At 34.6% G+C, this 18,122-nt stretch overlaps 2 protein-coding genes across 3 annotated transcripts in view; one reads left to right on the top strand and one right to left on the bottom strand.

Annotated features, from left to right (window-relative positions):
* Positions 1 to 1,048: 1,048 nt before the first annotated feature.
* phox2ba (paired like homeobox 2Ba) lies at positions 1,049 to 5,740 on the top strand. Its single transcript, NM_001145703.2, is given in 3 exon segments — positions 1,049 to 1,277; positions 2,310 to 2,497; positions 2,912 to 5,740. Coding segments are annotated over 3 exon segments (675 nt in total). The 5' UTR covers positions 1,049 to 1,084; the 3' UTR covers positions 3,206 to 5,740.
* A 1,665-nt stretch (positions 5,741 to 7,405) lies between these two features.
* Positions 7,406 to 18,122, bottom strand: part of limch1a (LIM and calponin homology domains 1a) — a 120,688-nt gene continuing 109,971 nt past the window's right edge. The window contains 6 exon segments of one of the 2 annotated variants that reach the window (NM_001145577.2): positions 11,368 to 11,567; positions 11,902 to 12,004; positions 12,076 to 12,184; positions 15,853 to 15,939; positions 16,215 to 16,323; positions 17,932 to 18,029. In NM_001145577.2, coding sequence (NP_001139049.2) covers positions 11,542 to 11,567; positions 11,902 to 12,004; positions 12,076 to 12,184; positions 15,853 to 15,939; positions 16,215 to 16,323; positions 17,932 to 18,029 — 532 coding nt within the window. In that variant the 3' untranslated portion in view covers positions 11,368 to 11,541. 2 annotated transcript variants of the gene reach the window in all.

Raw genomic sequence — 18,122 nt, 5'->3', positions numbered from 1 at the left:
ATTGTACCTTTTAGGGTACCACCCCAGTGCTAAACTGAGTGAACTTTTTCTTTAGTGTATAGCAACAACATTTTTATGACAAAACAATTGATGCATCATAATTCATAAACTAATTGTAATTTTTGAATACACTAAAATGATTTGACAAAGAAACAAAAACAATTTTTTTAAGTTGAAAAAAAAAATATTTGATTTAACCAAAAATGTAGGCAGCACTTTTTTAGTTTGCACATTATTTTTCAAATAGCGATGATTTCTCAGCTTTTTAAGCTTTTTCATTCAAAATTTTATAATAGTTAATATAGAACTGATATTATTTTATTTTTATTGAGAGTACAGAATAAATTATTATTATTTAATTATTTTGTAAAACCGTACACTTTATCATTCTGTAGCCTGCATTAATTGAATAATATAGGCTAAACATGCGACATGCAAACTATTTTCCAAATTCAATCTTTGTCGTTTTATGTCGTTTTTAACAGCAGAATTTAAATAAGAGGGATATTTTACGATAACCATATAGCCATACGAATACTTTAGGCTACAGTTAAGAAAATAAACATGAAGACTTTTGTAGAAAAATACGTTAGCTTCACAGAAAAAAAAGATTAATTGGATTTAACCTAATATGTGTATATATGTGGTTGCAACAATTTATATGGGCTGAATTTAAAGAAACAACTTGCATTTAAATATATTGTTCTAAATTGTTCGCAACCACTTAGCCAACTTTAAAAATTGAGTAAATCCTATATTTTTCAGTGCTAGTGCCGACACGCTGTTCAGAGTTTGTCAAACTAAACAATAAACGAGAGTTTACTTATAAGGCTACATAGCAAAAAAAAAAAAAAAAAAAGATTGTTTAAGCTATAACGCATGCATTCATCCCATCCGGCTGTTACATGTGATGCAGGTGGAGGCTGAGATGATGGAGAGACGCGTCAAGAAACGGAAAACAATGAGACCCACCGCCACGTGTCAGTGACCGAATCAATCAACTCCGTTTAATAGCTAATAAAAGCAACTGAGCTCCAACATAAAAACTGGTTGGAGATCGGCACCACAGAGACTTCACGAGTTTATGATGGAGTACAGCTATCTGACGTCTCCTGCGTATGAGTCCGGGATGGAAACCGGCAGATCCTCGAGCCGTTCGGCGGACTTCAGCTCCTGCACTCAGCCCTTCACTTTCCAATACAACAGGTGCAATTTAGGAAACGCCAGCTGCCATTTCCTCTCGCCCGGATCTCACCAAACTTCCCACTACATAACAGGTTGGTCTTATTATAACAATTATATATATTACTATATTCCTTTTAAGTGAAGATTTTCAATTCTTATTTAACTAAAACTTGAAATATCATTACGCGAAAACTATAGGCTAGGCCTACTTGCAAACCTTTTGATTAATTATTTTTTTAACATCGACTTTTTTCGAGTTTTTAAAATGATTTAAAATGATTTACAATTGTTGTTGTTGTTATTATTATTATTATTATTATTATTATTATTATTGTTGTTAACATTATTATTATTATCAATTCCCATCCCCATCACAAGAATACATTCCATTTTAAAGAAAGACCAATGTACAATGTCAAAAGTGCAATGAAGAATCCCACATAGATGTCTGATATCAAAATATTGCATGACATGTTAATTTCTGGACTCAGTAGGTGTAAACCTATGCAACATGTATTTCAAAATATTGCAAATATTACATATTACATATTTTACCATTTTTTTTCAACCACTGAAATCACACATATGTTCATACATGTTCATTATATGTGAAGACATTTATAAAATTATCTGAACGTGTAAATTTGTGATTCCAATCATTAAAAATGTATAGGCCATTTCTTTTATTCAATATTTTGAAATTGTTTCATATGACATTGGCATCATGGTATGACATTTGTCATGCTTTTTAAGTGTAATTAATTATACATAAAGATAAATAAAATGTATAAATAAAATATGTGTTTTTAGTTTGCATCACTAGTCCTAAACCTAACTTTATTTTGAGCTAAACGTCTGACAGTGACCTAGTTATTGGTTTGTTAGTTTTTTGTTAATAGCGTAAATTAAATTAATTTAATTATTAAAATAAAGTGTGACCCATATATCTGTGAAATCTAAATATGAACCTTTATGTCAAATAGCTAGGTTATGTAGTTTGCCATTTCAGATTTCTGTATTAGAATCTTACCGATCACCCTTTTTATTGGTATATAGTAATTGCTCTATTTTGTTATCGTAAAAATGTATTTTTCTGTAAATTTATTCTTTGATTGAATTTCCAGTGCATTCTAATCTTATGGCTTATGAACGAGGCGTCCAGGAGCGGCGCAAACAAAGGCGCGTGCGCACCATCTTCACCAGCGCGCAGTTGAAAGCGCTCGAGCGCGCCTTCGCACACACTCATTATCCGGACATCTACACGAGAGAGGAGCTCGCGCAGGAGATCCAGCTCACTGAAGCCCGAGTTCAGGTATTTGTCCTTTATTTTTCCTCAAATATCTTGTTTTATTTTAAATTTAAGTGAGCTCATCTAGATCTCCTTGTACCCAACAATATGGAAACAATGCAACGATTGAGTGAATGTGTAAAGGTTTTAAAGTGACAATATATTTCGTTTTATCGCCTTAGTTGCTCCAAATCATTCAGTCAATAAATATATCAATACTAAGCAAATTGTAACCTTTTTTTTTTTTTTTTTTTAGAAATGTGTAAAATACAGTTATACAAACTTAAGGTTATTGGTCTTGGTCGACTAATGTTATTGCAAAATATTGCAGCAACTTTTAAATATTGACACCAGGGAGGTATTTATAAAACGTTAACGCAAAAATATTAAATTGGTATGTACTAATTTCTGTTTTTTATTTTTATTTTATTTGATCAGGTCTGGTTTCAGAACAGACGTGCTAAATTCCGCAAACAGGAGCGCGCAGCCTCATGGACTGAGTCTTCCTTAAAAACACACAGTTCGCCTTCTCATGACAGCTCAGAAACAGCGAGCGCCACAGACCCAGACAGCACACAGCCCTCTCTTCCCCTCACCGAGGACCAGAAGCAGGACAGCAGAGACAGACCACCTCCAGAGGAGCTGCCTCTGTTATTAGGCTTAACTTCTCTTGAAGCACAGAGACAGCGTGGTCATCAAATTCCCTGTGTTGATTCTGTGTGCCTGTGTTGAACACTGAAGACATGATGTGCCATTTAAAACACTGAATACTTTAGTTAGTGTCAGTTTCTAACTTTTCTTTTTGTTTTGTCTTAACAAGTCTCTGAGGGATTAAGTATAGTAATAAATATATATGGCAGTGCTGATGTGTTTGGTCTTGGTGACATACACTGCTGCTTTGATTATTGGTTCAGAGCAAGTATAGAGACTTGCTAATGCTAGTATATTCACAGATGCTGTCTGAGTAAATGACACTGGAGTTTCATATATGTTATGTTTGCAGCATCATAGCAGATACGTGTAAGTGGAGACGAGGATCTCTGAAAACACACTGGAGATTGCGAATGAAAATGACACCGTGGTGTTTAAATGTTAGGAGCAAGCTCATTGGCCACCCAGGTGACAGCAATCTCCAGTGCCATGTTGTTGGAAGCAGATTTTAGGACCTATCAGCCTGCACACCCAATAGAGTTTCATGACAGATTTTTTTATTTATTTGGTAAAAATGAATTACTCTTTGGCCTATTTATTTATAACCAAAACATATAATAATAATAATACAAAGTAGATTTGGAGACATTTTGAAAATAAATGTAAGATTTGTCAGGTATGGCATTTTTATTCTTTTGCATCTGGAGAGGATGTAATGTAATCTTATCGTCATGGGTAAGTATCTATTGCCACATTCGCTCCGGACAACATGTGGTCTGAGGGGTTCAGACACTTTAGAAGAACTCACTATCTTGCAAAGTCAATGAAAACCGAATGTTATGCTGGCAGTTAAAGAGATATAGTTCACCCCAAAATGAAAATTTTCTCACCATTTACTCTCTTAAGTGGTTCCAAACTTTTAAGAGTTGTCTGATATACACAAAAAGGTATCTTGAAAAATTGTAGAAACCTTTAAATATTGACTTCCATAGTAGGAAAAACAAGTACTATGGAAGTCAACGATTACAGATTTCCAATATTTAAAAAAAGGTCTTCTTTTGTGTCCATCAGAAAAAAGAAACGTCAACAGGTTTGTGACAAGTGAATGGTAGTAAAAGACGTTTGGGGTGAATTATCTCTTAACCCTTATTTACTGTTAGGGATGTTTTCATCCACTTTGGGGTGATTTTGAATCTTAATTTGACCATAAGTATTTCTGTGTTTCAGCTAGCAGAATGGTTATTGGTGACATCTTATTTTGACACTTATGTGGTTTGACCCTTTTAAGTGAAGTTTATTTATAAACTAATTTCGAGAGGATCACATGCTTATGATTGCTTGCAGCTGGCCCCGCATTATTCAATTTATGATTCACCAAATAGACGATTTCTAAGCCACTATAAACACCCTAGGTTCCATATGACAGCCATCTTCGTTTTGAAGAATCTCCCCTTCCACCCCTACTCCACCTCCTTTTCTAGATGGCTGGCACTATGGCCCAGTGGTTAGCACTGTTGCCTCACAGCAAGAACGTCACTGGTTCTAGTCCTTACCAGCCGAAATTTCTGTGTGGAGTTTACATGTTCTCCCCGTGCTCACGTTGGTTTCCCCCAGGTTCCCCGGTTTCCTCCCACCATCCAAAATTATGCAACTTAAGTAAATTGACTTATCCAAATCGGCACATAGACATGCTCGTAGTAAGTAGTTATCTATTAAGAGCAATCACTATCTGTTCATTAGCTACTACAGCAGGGGAGTTCTCAAGATCTACCTGAGCTCAAACTCCCCTCTCACCTTGCAAACGGGAGGAAGCCCTGGGCTTGAGGATTTTATGAGCTCAGGGCTCTCTCCTGGAACAGCATGCCAAACAAGCTTTATAATCAATCATCAGCTAAGTGTGAACTCTTGAAAGAACTCAATGAGACACTCTGGGCAAATTTACAACCCTTTTGTTATGTTAGGGATGAAAACATCCACTCAATTAAACTGCTGTAAAAATGCATCAGATCAATATTTTTAAAAACAATTATTTTGCATAAATCTGTTAATCAACCTCAGTCCTGATCAAAACTACTAACTTGCTTAGAAAATTACAGGTTTTTAAATTTTTAATTGCCAAATACATAAATGATGTGATGTCACTGACATGGTAAAAAAAACACACAAAATGACGTATTTTTTTATATAAAAATGATTGTGGTCTGGATTTTTTATATACCTTTTTTTTTACCCCTTTGACCTTTATTATAACCACATTTTTTTAATTACAAAACCATGACAACATATATTTATGTATTTTTGATTGTTGGTGTTTTTTCCTGCTGGGAAGAGGTAAAATTTATATATTTTTTTACAGTTGATCATCAGTTGGCAGCATTAATCTTTTAGATAGGCCTGTGCAAAAAAAAAAAAAAAAAGCTTCTGGATTTTATATGGAGTATAACAGCAAATTAAAATGTGTATGTATGTCTGTGAGAGTGATGTGTCTGAGAAAATCTAAATATGCATCTCACTTCTGAGAACTACATGGAGTAAATAAAAACAAAAACTGTGTATTTATGCACCATTAGATGTGGTTATAATGGAAGTCAATGGGGCAAAAACAGCCACCAACAGTAAAAAAAAAAAAAAGAAAAAAAAGAAAAGAAAATCTAACAATGCATCAAAACCAATGTTGTTACTAATCATTCACATGTCCAAGACTGTGATTTTTTTCCATTAAATCAATGACAGCATTGTGAACTTGGCAATTAAAGATTTATACGGAAAAAAAGAAGAAACAAATATTGATCTGATGCATTTTACAGCAGTTTAATTCAGAGGATGTTTTTTATCCCAAACACAACAAAAGGGTTGTAAATTTGAACTGCACAAGAGTTAAGGTTTTGTCAGTTATTTATGCCATTCACCACCAGTTGCCAACATTAACACCAATACCTAGAGGAATCTAAAAGTGTTCTTCACTTCTGTATTATTTTTAAAATATCTCATTTAAGTTATGCTGTGCCAAATTATAGGATTTAAAAAAAAAAAACTTTTGATCTTGACTTGATTTAGTTTTACAACAAACACTGTGAGAGCACATTAGTGCCAGCAGTTTATTTTGATTTAAAGTTGTGTAAAAACCAAGCACTCAGGTGCAAATAGTGCCCTGTTGCATCATGAAAATAAAATTGTGACCCTGGACCACAAAACCAGTCAACCACCAATAGCAAAAAATACATTGTGTCAAAATAATAAATTTTATTTTATGCCAAAAATCATTTAAATATAGGGAAAAGATCATGTTTCATGAATATATTTGGTACATTTTATACTGTAAATATATCAAAACCAAGCTTTTGATTAGTTATGTGAATTGCTAAGAACTGCATTTGGAGATTTCCTCAATATTGTTTATTGTTTTGAATTCTCAGATTCCAGATTTTCAATGTAATGTAATGTAATATAATGTGTATTTATATAGCGCATTTATTGTGTATGGCCGTACACCCAAAGCGCTTCACAATCATGAGGGGGGGGGGGTCTCTCCACACCACCACCAGTGTGCAGCATCCACTTGGATGATGCGACGGCAGCCACAGGACAACGGCGCCAGTGCGCTCACCACACACCAGCTATTGGTGGAGAGGAGAGACAGTGATAAAGCCAATTCGGTGGAAGGAGATGATTGGGAGGCCATGATCGTAAGGGCCGATAGAGGGACTTTGGCCAGGACACCGGGGTTACACCCCTGCTCTTTCACAAGAAGCGCCATGGGATTTTTAATGACCACAGAGAGTCAGGACCTTGGTTTAACGTCTCATCCGAAAGACGGCGCCCACTGACAGTGTAGTGTCCCCTTCACTTTCACTGGGGCATTAGGACTCACACAGACCACAGGTTAAGCGCCCCCTGCTGGCCTCACTAACACCCCTTCCAACAGCAACCTAGTGTTCCCTAGTGGTCTCCCATCCAGGTACTGACCAGGCTCAGCCCTGCTTAGCTTCAGTGAGTAACCGGTCTTGGGCTGCAGGGTGACATGGCTGTGGCAATGAGTGGTATTTCAGCAAAATATTGTTCATCTGTACAAAAAAAATACATCAATGCAAATCTTATTTATTCATATTATCAAATCACAATAAAAACGACTCTTATGGGGTCCAAGATCACAAATATCCATAGACAAAAACTCAAGTTTTAAACGTTTGCATTTTCAGGCCACCAAAATGCCATTGTGTTAATGATCCGCCATAACCCTGTAGTTTCTAGTCAAAAACATAAACATGATTCAAACACAAGTGCATTTAAAATAGTTTATTATAGTTTATTTAAAAACATACACTTGCTATAAAAGCCATTGCATTTCAGCGTCTTGTCGGTTGTCTTATATCACTCATTTTTAAAAGGGTATAATAAATACAGAATATGAAGTTTTGTTTTGTCACACACATCTTGTCGCTCACACCTTGGCTACTCTTTCCAGTAATTATTGCCTTCTGTTAGCTCATATTCTTACAACATCAAAATAAAACAAATGACATACAAGCAACAATGAAAACCCGCCTGGATCTAAACGACAATTCCTTTTAATCTCAAATATTAACAGAAAGCAAAAGCAGACGTTAGAAATGCAGGAATTATATGCTGTTGATGCTGGATACAATCTGTTGTGGTTGTATCTACTTCGGTGACCTTAGCTTGATTTTGATAAATATAATTATGGATATTTAATAAATCGAACACCTCTAAATGCACATGAAATGATTGAAAAGCATACAGGAGGGTATGCTTTCCGTTTAAAATCTCTTGCTTGCACATTCACAGGGTGTTTAATAAAGTATATGGGTTAAAAGCAGAGTGCTCAGTGCATATGCATAATACTTTCACCAATGCACATTGGTTACGTGAAGCTTTGGATGCAAGAAACTAGACTTCTCAAGAAGCGCATTTCTAAGGCACAACATTGCAGAAGAGTGAAAGGCAACAGATAACACGAAAAAACATTTGCAACGGAATAATTTAAAGGCTAAAAGAAAACACTTTACATTACAGTGCTTAAGTTATCACACAAAAGAGTTTAGATGCTTGTTTTCACATCGATTGTAGTAATTCATTATAAAGGCATTGTAATGTAAAGCGTCACAAAGGAAAGTTTCAGGGATCATGCGGTTTTCTTATCAAATGCGAGAGCAAAACGTAAATGTTAATAACACAAAGTCTGACAAATAACCAAATGGAAATGTAAATTCTACTTAGCAACATGCTGTCTACACGGTTTGTTAAACAAAACTGCACAAATGAAGTCTCAAACCAGATAAAACAGGCAATGCAACATAGAGGAAGGAACAGAAAATTGAAATCAAATCCACTCCAGTTAATTCATGAAGACGTGTTTTTGTTTTCCTTCAAACCATAAATAAAAGTGACGGACAATCTTATCGGTATTCATTTCATGTTGTCATTTAAGGCATCAGGACATGAACTAGGCCTAGAGACGCACATTCATGCGTTTGTCTGTTAGCAGAACAACATTTTTGAAAAAGACGGATTATTTATATTAACAAAATAATAAATGCAAAGTTTTCTCAGATGAAAACTGGATGTTGTGCTACCTCACGTTCCTTACAATAGAAATCTATTCAGTGCACTTTACATCACAGTGCCCATGTTACATATTTTACTAGTACTTATGTAAGTACCCAGCCTACTAATGGACAATGTGGTCAATTTGTAGCTGCACATGCTCTCATTTGTGAGGAGGCATTTACACTAGTGCTTTTTCGTTTTAAAATCACACTAGAGGTCATACTAGAGTTTGAGCAAGCATTTTAAAAAGTTTGTTGTTTTAGTTCATCTACAATGACACCAGATTTTCTAAACAAACTGCAAATTTAGCATTTTCAAAACACCTTTTTTGTTTTATCGAAGACGCACGAGTAGTGTGGATGCCGGGTTTAATCGAAACAAACCAACGTTCAAACAAAAACGCATTAGTGTAAATGGCACCTGAGTGTACTAAACTGTAAATTTCACACTTATTCGCAAATAAGTCAAATGTAAAGAGATAAGTAAAAGAAGAAATAAGTTGAAGTAATAGATGAATGATGTGTGTGTGGTAATGGGGTGGGAAAATAATAAGCTTGTGCTTCATCCCGCTCCATTTCGACCATGTTAAAATGTGTTTTTGTTAAATAATTTGTATGATATTTCTGTTCGAAATAAATAAATCAAATAAAAATCAAATCAAAGCAAACATGTCAAGCAAAAAGCATCCACTAAAATACCTGTCATTCATACATTTTGTCAGATTTCAATGCTATTTGCTTTCGAATTGCCATTAAAAGAGTTTTGCTCAAAGAAGAGTTTAACTAATGGCTTATTGGAATCCATATAGGTCTCAAACTCGATTCCTGGAGGGCCGCAGCTCCGCAACAGGTTTGCTAATCAAACACAGCTGCTCGGTAGGCGACAATGGTGTAGTGGTTAGTGCGTTGACACATGCGCTCTAGTGCTCACGGTGACTCGAGTAACATTCCAACCTTGCGATCCTATGCTGATCCTTCCCCTCTCTCTGCTCCCCATGCTTTCCTGTCAAATAATCTCTACTGTCCTTTCCATTAACGGTGATAACTGATCCAACTAAACAAGATTACTGGAGACTATTAAGCAGGTGTGATTTGTGAAGGAATTTTTAATGATTTTAACAACATCCTATGTATTACTAGACAAATCCTTGCATTGTTAGTAAATTCTGTGTTTAATTAATTACATGACCTTATGCTGATGTGTTTATCCTTACATAACCTTATGTGCTTAACTTCATCTAACCTAGCTTTATAACAGCTGTGACCGAGAAGTTAACTCCGCTGTACTTGTTATCAACAAAATGATACAATTCCACTTTCAGAGTGTGCTCATTTACAGGAATAATAACGGACGGGAGGGGCGAAGGTTCACTCTCTTGCAGGCTCTGTTATGTGTATGCGTAACCTTTTCTGTGCAGATGTGCTGTTCTGCCTAACAACTGATGATTGAACTGATCTGAATGTAGGATCTTTCTTACTGAAACGCTCCTGGGCGGGGCTGAAGAGAGACGATAAATATGGGGGGACGAGGGTGTGAGTGTGTGTGCCGAGCTCACAAAGACTGCCTGTGTTGCTGTTCTCTGACACCAGGAGCTCTGTAATGCTTTATTTATTTAATTAATTAAATTGATAAAACTTATTTAAAGCCTCTGTTTTAACCTGGGAGGACTAGGTAAAGTCCAACAGTTGGAGGTGGTTGGAGCTAAACTATGCAGAGCTGCAGCCCTCCAGGATGAGTTTGAGACCAATGAGTTACTTTTATACAGTTAATGAACATCTTTATACACTCTATATAGAAATAAGTACAAAAAAATTGTCAATTTTTGGGTGAACTATCCCTTTAAGACATATAGGCAATCAGGTATAGACTGACTAAACCCTGTACGGTTTTTACATAATCATTAAAAAGACTCCTATGAATAAGGGTCTATGTATTATTCATCCATTCATTCTTTTTCCTTCAGCTTAGTCTCTGATTATCAGAGGTCGCCACAGTGGAATGAACCGCCAACTTTTCCAGAATATGTTTTAAGCAGAAGATGGCCTTCCAGCTGCAACCCAGTACTAGGAAACATCTATACACACTCATTCACACACATACACTACGACCAATTTATTCAATTCAATTTATCTGTAGTGCATAATCTTTGGACTGTGGGGGAAACAGGAGCAACCGGAGGAAACCCATGCCAACATGGGGAGAATATGCAAACACCACACAAAAATGTCAACTGGTCCACCCGGGACTCGAACCAGCAACCTCCTTGCTGTGATGCGACAGTGCTAACCCCCATTTGTTTTCTTGAATATTGTAACAAAGCTGGCAAAATCTGAAATCTGAGCCTTCACTTCTTATCAAAACTAATAAAGTTTAAAGAATATTGTGATTTATTGACAGCCTGCATAAATGGTCCATATTTGCATATTTAAAGAGAGTGTAACAGCTCTTTCTAAATATTTTGTGTAATGGCTCAGGAATTTGCCTTTGTCACTCCTTCATTAGCTGAGGATGTGTTATTATCACTGCATTATAAGAAAAATGCCCTATTGCTATTGAAATGTTTGTAACACGGTCACTGTGAGGTAAAGTGCTACCAGTACTGCTCCTTTTAAAGTGTAAAACAAACTGTGTGAACAGACTCACTCTTTATTAGTGATATTTCAGCGAGCACTGAACAGTCAAAGAAAGCCACCCGGTGTCCATGATTCCAGTTTTGACATTAATGTTTATGCTTGATTGTGCTGTAAGGAAATCTTTTGTATAAACATAAAATCCGTTCTTCTTGGGTCTGGTCCTGGCTTGGTTTAACCTGATTTCGGTTCTGTTTCCTCATCAGAAGTGCAGAGGCATCACAACGTTGTTGGCTGACCTGCAGCTGCAAAGGAGAACATTATAACTGTCCTGAAAATGTCCTGATCGTATAAAAATAAAAATCATAAAAATAAAAAACTAATAAAATTGAATGTATTTTTATATTTAATATGTACATTTTTATTATAAATAACAATATTAAAAATGATGAATTATATATTCAATTAATTATTAAAATTACTAAAAATATTTACATAAAAAGGGCAATATTGAACAGAGAATTTCAAAGATGATATATAAATAACGGTAAATGTGGTGTGTAAAGAAAAATCGGTGCAAATACCACACAATTAAATCCTACAATTGGTCATCATTTTCAATCAAACACATCGACTCACCCCTTGATTTTATGTAGCACTCGTGACAATTAAGAAGTCCATTTCGAATCCTGACGTCAGTTCCAGCACTTGTGTCTCCAAGTAATCCTTTACATACGCCACACTACAACACATCAGGTATTCATGTAAGACAGGTTACGCACATACAAACAAAGAATAAGACATAAACACTACCTTAAAACACTGGATGTGGAAGTAAAGCCCCAAGGTTTCAATGATCATTGCTGCTCCTTTACCCAGTGGATGAGCGCAACTGGAGCAAAGCTTCTTTCCACTGACTGACCTGCAGAGGGCGCCAAACACAACCATATATTAATCTACAAACTTCAACACTGACAAGCTACAAAAAGAACATTTATTAGATCTGTATATACTAAACATAGTGTAAACAAAGAGGTGTTTTATTGCACAGGAAGGTTTAACAGTCCCCAACATTTCTAATTTACTTATTTTTAATGTTGAAACGTAACCTGAAACTTTAAAACCTTTTTTGAAGATTAAATCAATAAATAGATGGATAGATGGATAGATAGATAGATAGATAGATAGATAGATAGATAGATAGATAGATAGATAGATAGATAGATAGATAGATAGATAGATATAGATAGATAGATACATAGATACATAGATACATACATAGATACATAGATACATAGATAGATTGATCTAGATAGAAAGATAGAATCTTTTCTGTTCACTAAGACTTCAGTTTCCAAAATTGTGTTAGGCATTAATAATAATAAGAAATTATTCATGAGCTGCAGATCAGCATATTAGAATGATTTCTGGAGGATCATGTGACACTGAAGACTGCAATAATTAAATTTAGAGTATTCAGATTCAAGTATACATAAAAATTTAAAACACATTTTAATAGAAAACACACATTAAAGTGTCTTGAAATATTACCGTTTACTGTGTTTTCAATCAAATAATTCTTACGTTTTTACCAATCATGAAAGAACGTATTTCATGCCATAAAAAAATAATCATAAAACTGTTGGCTGATGATGAATATATAAGTGAAAACAAAATTAAAATACAATGCATTGTCGCAATTTAAATGAATGGGCTCGTGTGCACATATGCATTTAGCATCCATTATTAGTATGGTGACTGTACACCAAATTTAAACCACTATTTTTAGCATTCAGATGCATACAGGCCAGTTGAACAGCATGACACAGTGGCAGAAGCACACAAATGCATTTGCCAATGACTGAAACGCTGCACATACACACACACACACATACACATACATTGCCCTACACTAATACTGGTACTCTGTGTAAACATGATAAGCCTGTGATATGAAAATGACTATTGTTTAAAGGCACAGTATGCAATATTTGCAGGATACGTTTTGACAACAAAGTCATAGTTTGATGTAGGGCTGCACAATATACATATCGTTTCAGCATTGACACCGCAATGTCCAAATCGGCAAAAGTCACATCGCAGAATCTGCAACATCAGTTTAGGTTAAGTTTGGTTTTAGTTTATTAATATATTAGCAAATTTAAATGCTGTTTTGTGACCATTTTGCATTTTGTGAAGTTTAACATTTAAAGTTTTAAAAGGGGTGGTCCAGAATTTAATTTTAAGGCTTGGTTGAGTTTAAAAGATGCAAAGCAATGTGTGCTTGTGCTGGTGATTTCCTTCATGTTTCAATTGAAGGAACATGTTTTTTTCTTTTTTTTCATAAATCTCACATTGATTATATACAGTTACTCAGCCCGCCTTCAAGAGGCTCTGGTTGGTCATTTATTATAATGTGCTGTGATTCGCGGATCGGCTCCACGTCACGCCCGTACAAGCACGTGATTTTGTGCTGTGTAAACAGTCAGTCAACCTCATGCCTGCTCTCTAAAATAAAATCTGACAAGTGTTTTTAATGAGTGTAAATGCGGTGCGGCTCCTTTAAGAGAGATCGCTATTGTGTGTGTGTGTGTGTATGTTTGTGTGAACTTTCTGTAGACGCATGTAACACGAGAAATGCATGTGCGCAGGACCAATGTTTACTTTTCTTTTTCTCTGATGCTCGGATTAAATTCTTTTCCGTAATATACAGTGACACTGTTGACAGAAGAATAAAGCACAAGATGTGGGATGCGACCTGTGTGACCTTTTTCTGCTGCTACATGAGTTAGGCGAGCTCTCCTGTATTATTTTTAACTCAACGCGTTACACGACATCTTTCACATATATTCAGAATATGCATGTGTAAGTAATATGAATCGTTCACATATCTTTTGCGACTTTATTATCTGAGATGTAAAACGCAGGTAAAGCTGCCTAGAGACATGCACACGCTGGTGAAGATTGTGGGTGTTTCCAGCAGTTTGACTGAAAAATATGAATTTTTAGCTAAATTGTTAGCGGTACCAAACAGCATTTCCCATTGTTTAGATCTTTGCTACACCATACTGTTAAGGCTAGACATTGTACATGTCATGATCAATTTTAACAAATAAAAACTCACAGGCTACAGCTTCTGTTTGTTGGAGCTGCTCCTTCTCTGAGGAGATTTTAAACCGAATCCAGCAATGAACTGGAAGATATTCTGGAAGCTGTGTTTTGTCAAATCATGCTTGCTATATATTTTATAATTCTCTGTAACATAATTAACATTGAACTGTAAGCACTTCTGTCTTTGTGTCGTTTCTGTCTTTGTGTCATTTGGAAAATAAATAATACTGAATAATACTGAAAGGCAAAGTGATTTTATGAATAATTTCCATATTAAAACACGAATCATCATTTAAAAGCATGTTTAAAGAAACTTATTAACATTAATTATTAAGTTCTATAATATAAAACTGGTAAAACGAACCTAAAGGTATTGTAAACTAAACATTTAAGACATTTTTAATAAACATTTGGTAAGCATTTTCTGATAAATACATTTTCGTTATTGATATCCGCATATTTTGGCGTTTGCTTTCAACAAGGCACGTGAGCTGGCAAAAGTCCTGCATATGCAAAGTGTTCATGCAGACATTTTAGTATTGTAAAAGTAATCAAACATTGTACATATGCCGTTACAATACTTTTGCATAATTATATTTTTATTTTAAAATTAAGTAAATTAAATGAACTTTTACGTGATTATAAAGATTTTGGTGAAAACTGAAGAAAAAAGTTTTATATTGTACATAGGAGAATGTATTTCTGTAACATTTTTGTAAAGAGTGTTGTGAAATGTTTAGCAAAAAAATCTTTTGATTTATGTTCAAGTATTTTTATTCTTTATTGTTAATGAAATGGTGCATTTACACATACACACACACACATACACACACACACACACAAAAAAAACATTGTTGAAAATTTATTTTGTATTTACTGATTTTTATTTTTATTTTTATTTTTACGCATTTTGGATAAAGGCCTTTAAATAGTTATTAAGAAACACATTTGACACTGCTAAGAAACAAAGCGTCTTGTCACTGAAGTGGTGCCTTCATGGATCAGATTTGTGCCTTTAATGAAGGTACAATATTGTATCTGCAGGTTTTAAAAATCAAAGGTACATTTTGGTTTCCCATGGTACAAATCGTGTCCTTAAAGGCACAAACTGCAATGTTACAAATTTTTTTGCCTTAAGGTGCAATTCTGTTACATTAAAAGTTGCTGCCACAGTACCTTACTTGGTACAACATTGTACCATTTTCTCTGAGAGTTTACATATACATATTTATATCTAAATATAAATAAACATTTTCTCAAATATATGAGTCCTTGGAAAAGGGTCCATGTTTGTTCTCAATGAGAGTAGAGTTTTTTGTTAATATTATTATGGCTTTTATTATTATTGTCATGTTTAAAAACAATAGTCATTTTTCCACAGCTTGCTTTGCTCATATTCACACAGAGTGCCAGTATTAGTGGAAGGCTCAGTATCTCCACGTGACAAAGTGTGTGCTGGAGAAAAGGCTCGTACTGTACCTGCTGGGTGATGGAGGTGGCGTGTCTTGTGATGGTGTGGGTGATTTTGATGGGTGTGTTCCTAAAACATTCTCACATGACCCAGTCCTGCCAGCAGCCACATACACACACATACATACGCACGCACACACGCACGCACACACGCACGCACACACGCACGCACGCACGCACGCACGCACACACACACACACACAAGCATAGAGAACTGTAAAAGCAAGTCATATGCAAAAATGCTCCATGTGCCAGAAAATGAAAAACTCATACTGATCTGATCTACTCATTGGAAAGCCAAGCAGCACTTTTGGCGAACATGTGTGTGCCAGCATGCATTCAGATGCACACACATATGCGCACGCACACACCTCCTCATCCCTGTGGTCTGGCTTGGGGCTGGACTCTGTTTACGATCCAGCGAAGCGGTTTTCTTCAGATCCTCCTGCCTGCCTTTAGACTTGCAGCTCCACGAGCCATCTGTAAAACACACAGGGAAACAGAGAAATCATCTTTAATTTGCTGAGAACTTTGGCAATAATTGACATTAAGGTTTAATGTTTTTAAAAGACGTCTGCTCTGCTTAACTAGGAAGATATAAACAGAAAAATACAATATAAACAGTACTACTTTGATTTCAAATTCAAACGACTGTTTACTATCTGAATATCTTTTAAAATGTTACTTATTTATTTAATTCAAAGTTTTACTGTTGTGTTTTATATATATTATTAGGCCTGTAGCCAGCCTGGTGAAACGGGTGGTTCTTTTTCTCAAAAAGGGGACATATTCGCCTATTTTTAGCTGAATTAGCTTGTTGTTTGGTCATCATAACCACATTTTTTGGTGTACAAAATACATTTCCTAAAGATTTAGAACAAAGAAATAAGAAAATAATACAAAAATTTAAATACAAATTAATCATTATATTATTAGAAAAAAAACTGGAATCTGTTAAAGTAAAAAAAAAAAAAAAAAAAAAAAAATATATATATATATATATATATATATATATATATATATATATATATATATATATATATATATATATATATATATCTTCTATTGTTTTTATAAGTCAAATAACAAACTGGCCAGCCGTTTAAACTTTCCTCGATCAGAATTTGGAATTTGGTCATCCCAAATTCTGTACCGTCAGCCAACACAGAATTCCGCTTGGTCTTAAAGCCATTTTCAATGGGATATTTTCACAATTTAATAGGGAATAGCAATCAAAATAAGACAAATGAGACAAATTCTGGACTTTTCGAACCACCCTAACTCCCCTTGGCTATGGACCTGATTATGTATATGTGTGTGCATATATGTATATATATTTACGTACACAAAACAAAAGTAAAAAACACCAGCATATTACACTAATTATCATAAGACTGAAGTATTTATGTTAGAAATCCATCTTGAGATAAGGGAAAACATATTTCATTGTAAAAAATATTAACAGAGCAAAATTGATTAAACTGAAATAGTATTTCACAATTTTTGATTCAATAAATTGCATAATTGGTGAGCCAAAGCAGCTTCTTTCAAAAACATAAAATATATTACCAATACATAATAAATATCCTTATAAAACATAGATTCATATATAATTAATAATAACAATAATAATAATAAATTCAAAATATTTTAAATAAAATAATAACTCCAAAAGGTGTCATCCTGTATGTTGGAGAGAATAACATTAATATTTTAATTACACCTATAATAATAACAATAACAATACTAATAATAATAATAAATAAACATATAAATAAACAAACAAACAAACAAATAAATAAACAAACAAACAAACAAACAAATAAATAAATAAATAAATAAAAATTCACACTGAACATAATGTTTGAAAACATTATTTAAAATAAATATTTTCTTTTGGCACTATTTGCATAAAACAACACTATTTACAGTCTATGACAATAGTATCTAAGACTTTAAAAATGTATAAAACTAACAAACATAGAATTTTAAACACCTAAACACATTAACTAATAATATAACTTTTTAAACATGTACTGTATCCGTTTACTATTGAAACCCTTTGAGATTTATATGTGCATGTCTTACCCTGTATGAACTGCAGTTGTGGTGTAGCTGTGATCTGGCTCTCCTGAGCTTCAGCTCTTTGTCCGTTCTGCTGAGCTGCTGCAATGACTGGATCAGGACTACAGAGATTATAACAACAATCAAGATATAATGTCAACACTCAAATCTGTATGTTTCTGATACACCTTTTCAAATGAACGTGTGCCAAAGTA

The sequence above is a fragment of the Danio rerio genome, chromosome 1, assembly GCF_052040795.2.
Source record: "Danio rerio strain M-AB ecotype USA chromosome 1, GRCz13ab, whole genome shotgun sequence".
NCBI classification, from domain to species: Eukaryota; Metazoa; Chordata; class Actinopteri; order Cypriniformes; family Danionidae; genus Danio; species Danio rerio.
This window is presented reverse-complemented; position numbering and strand designations above follow the sequence as displayed.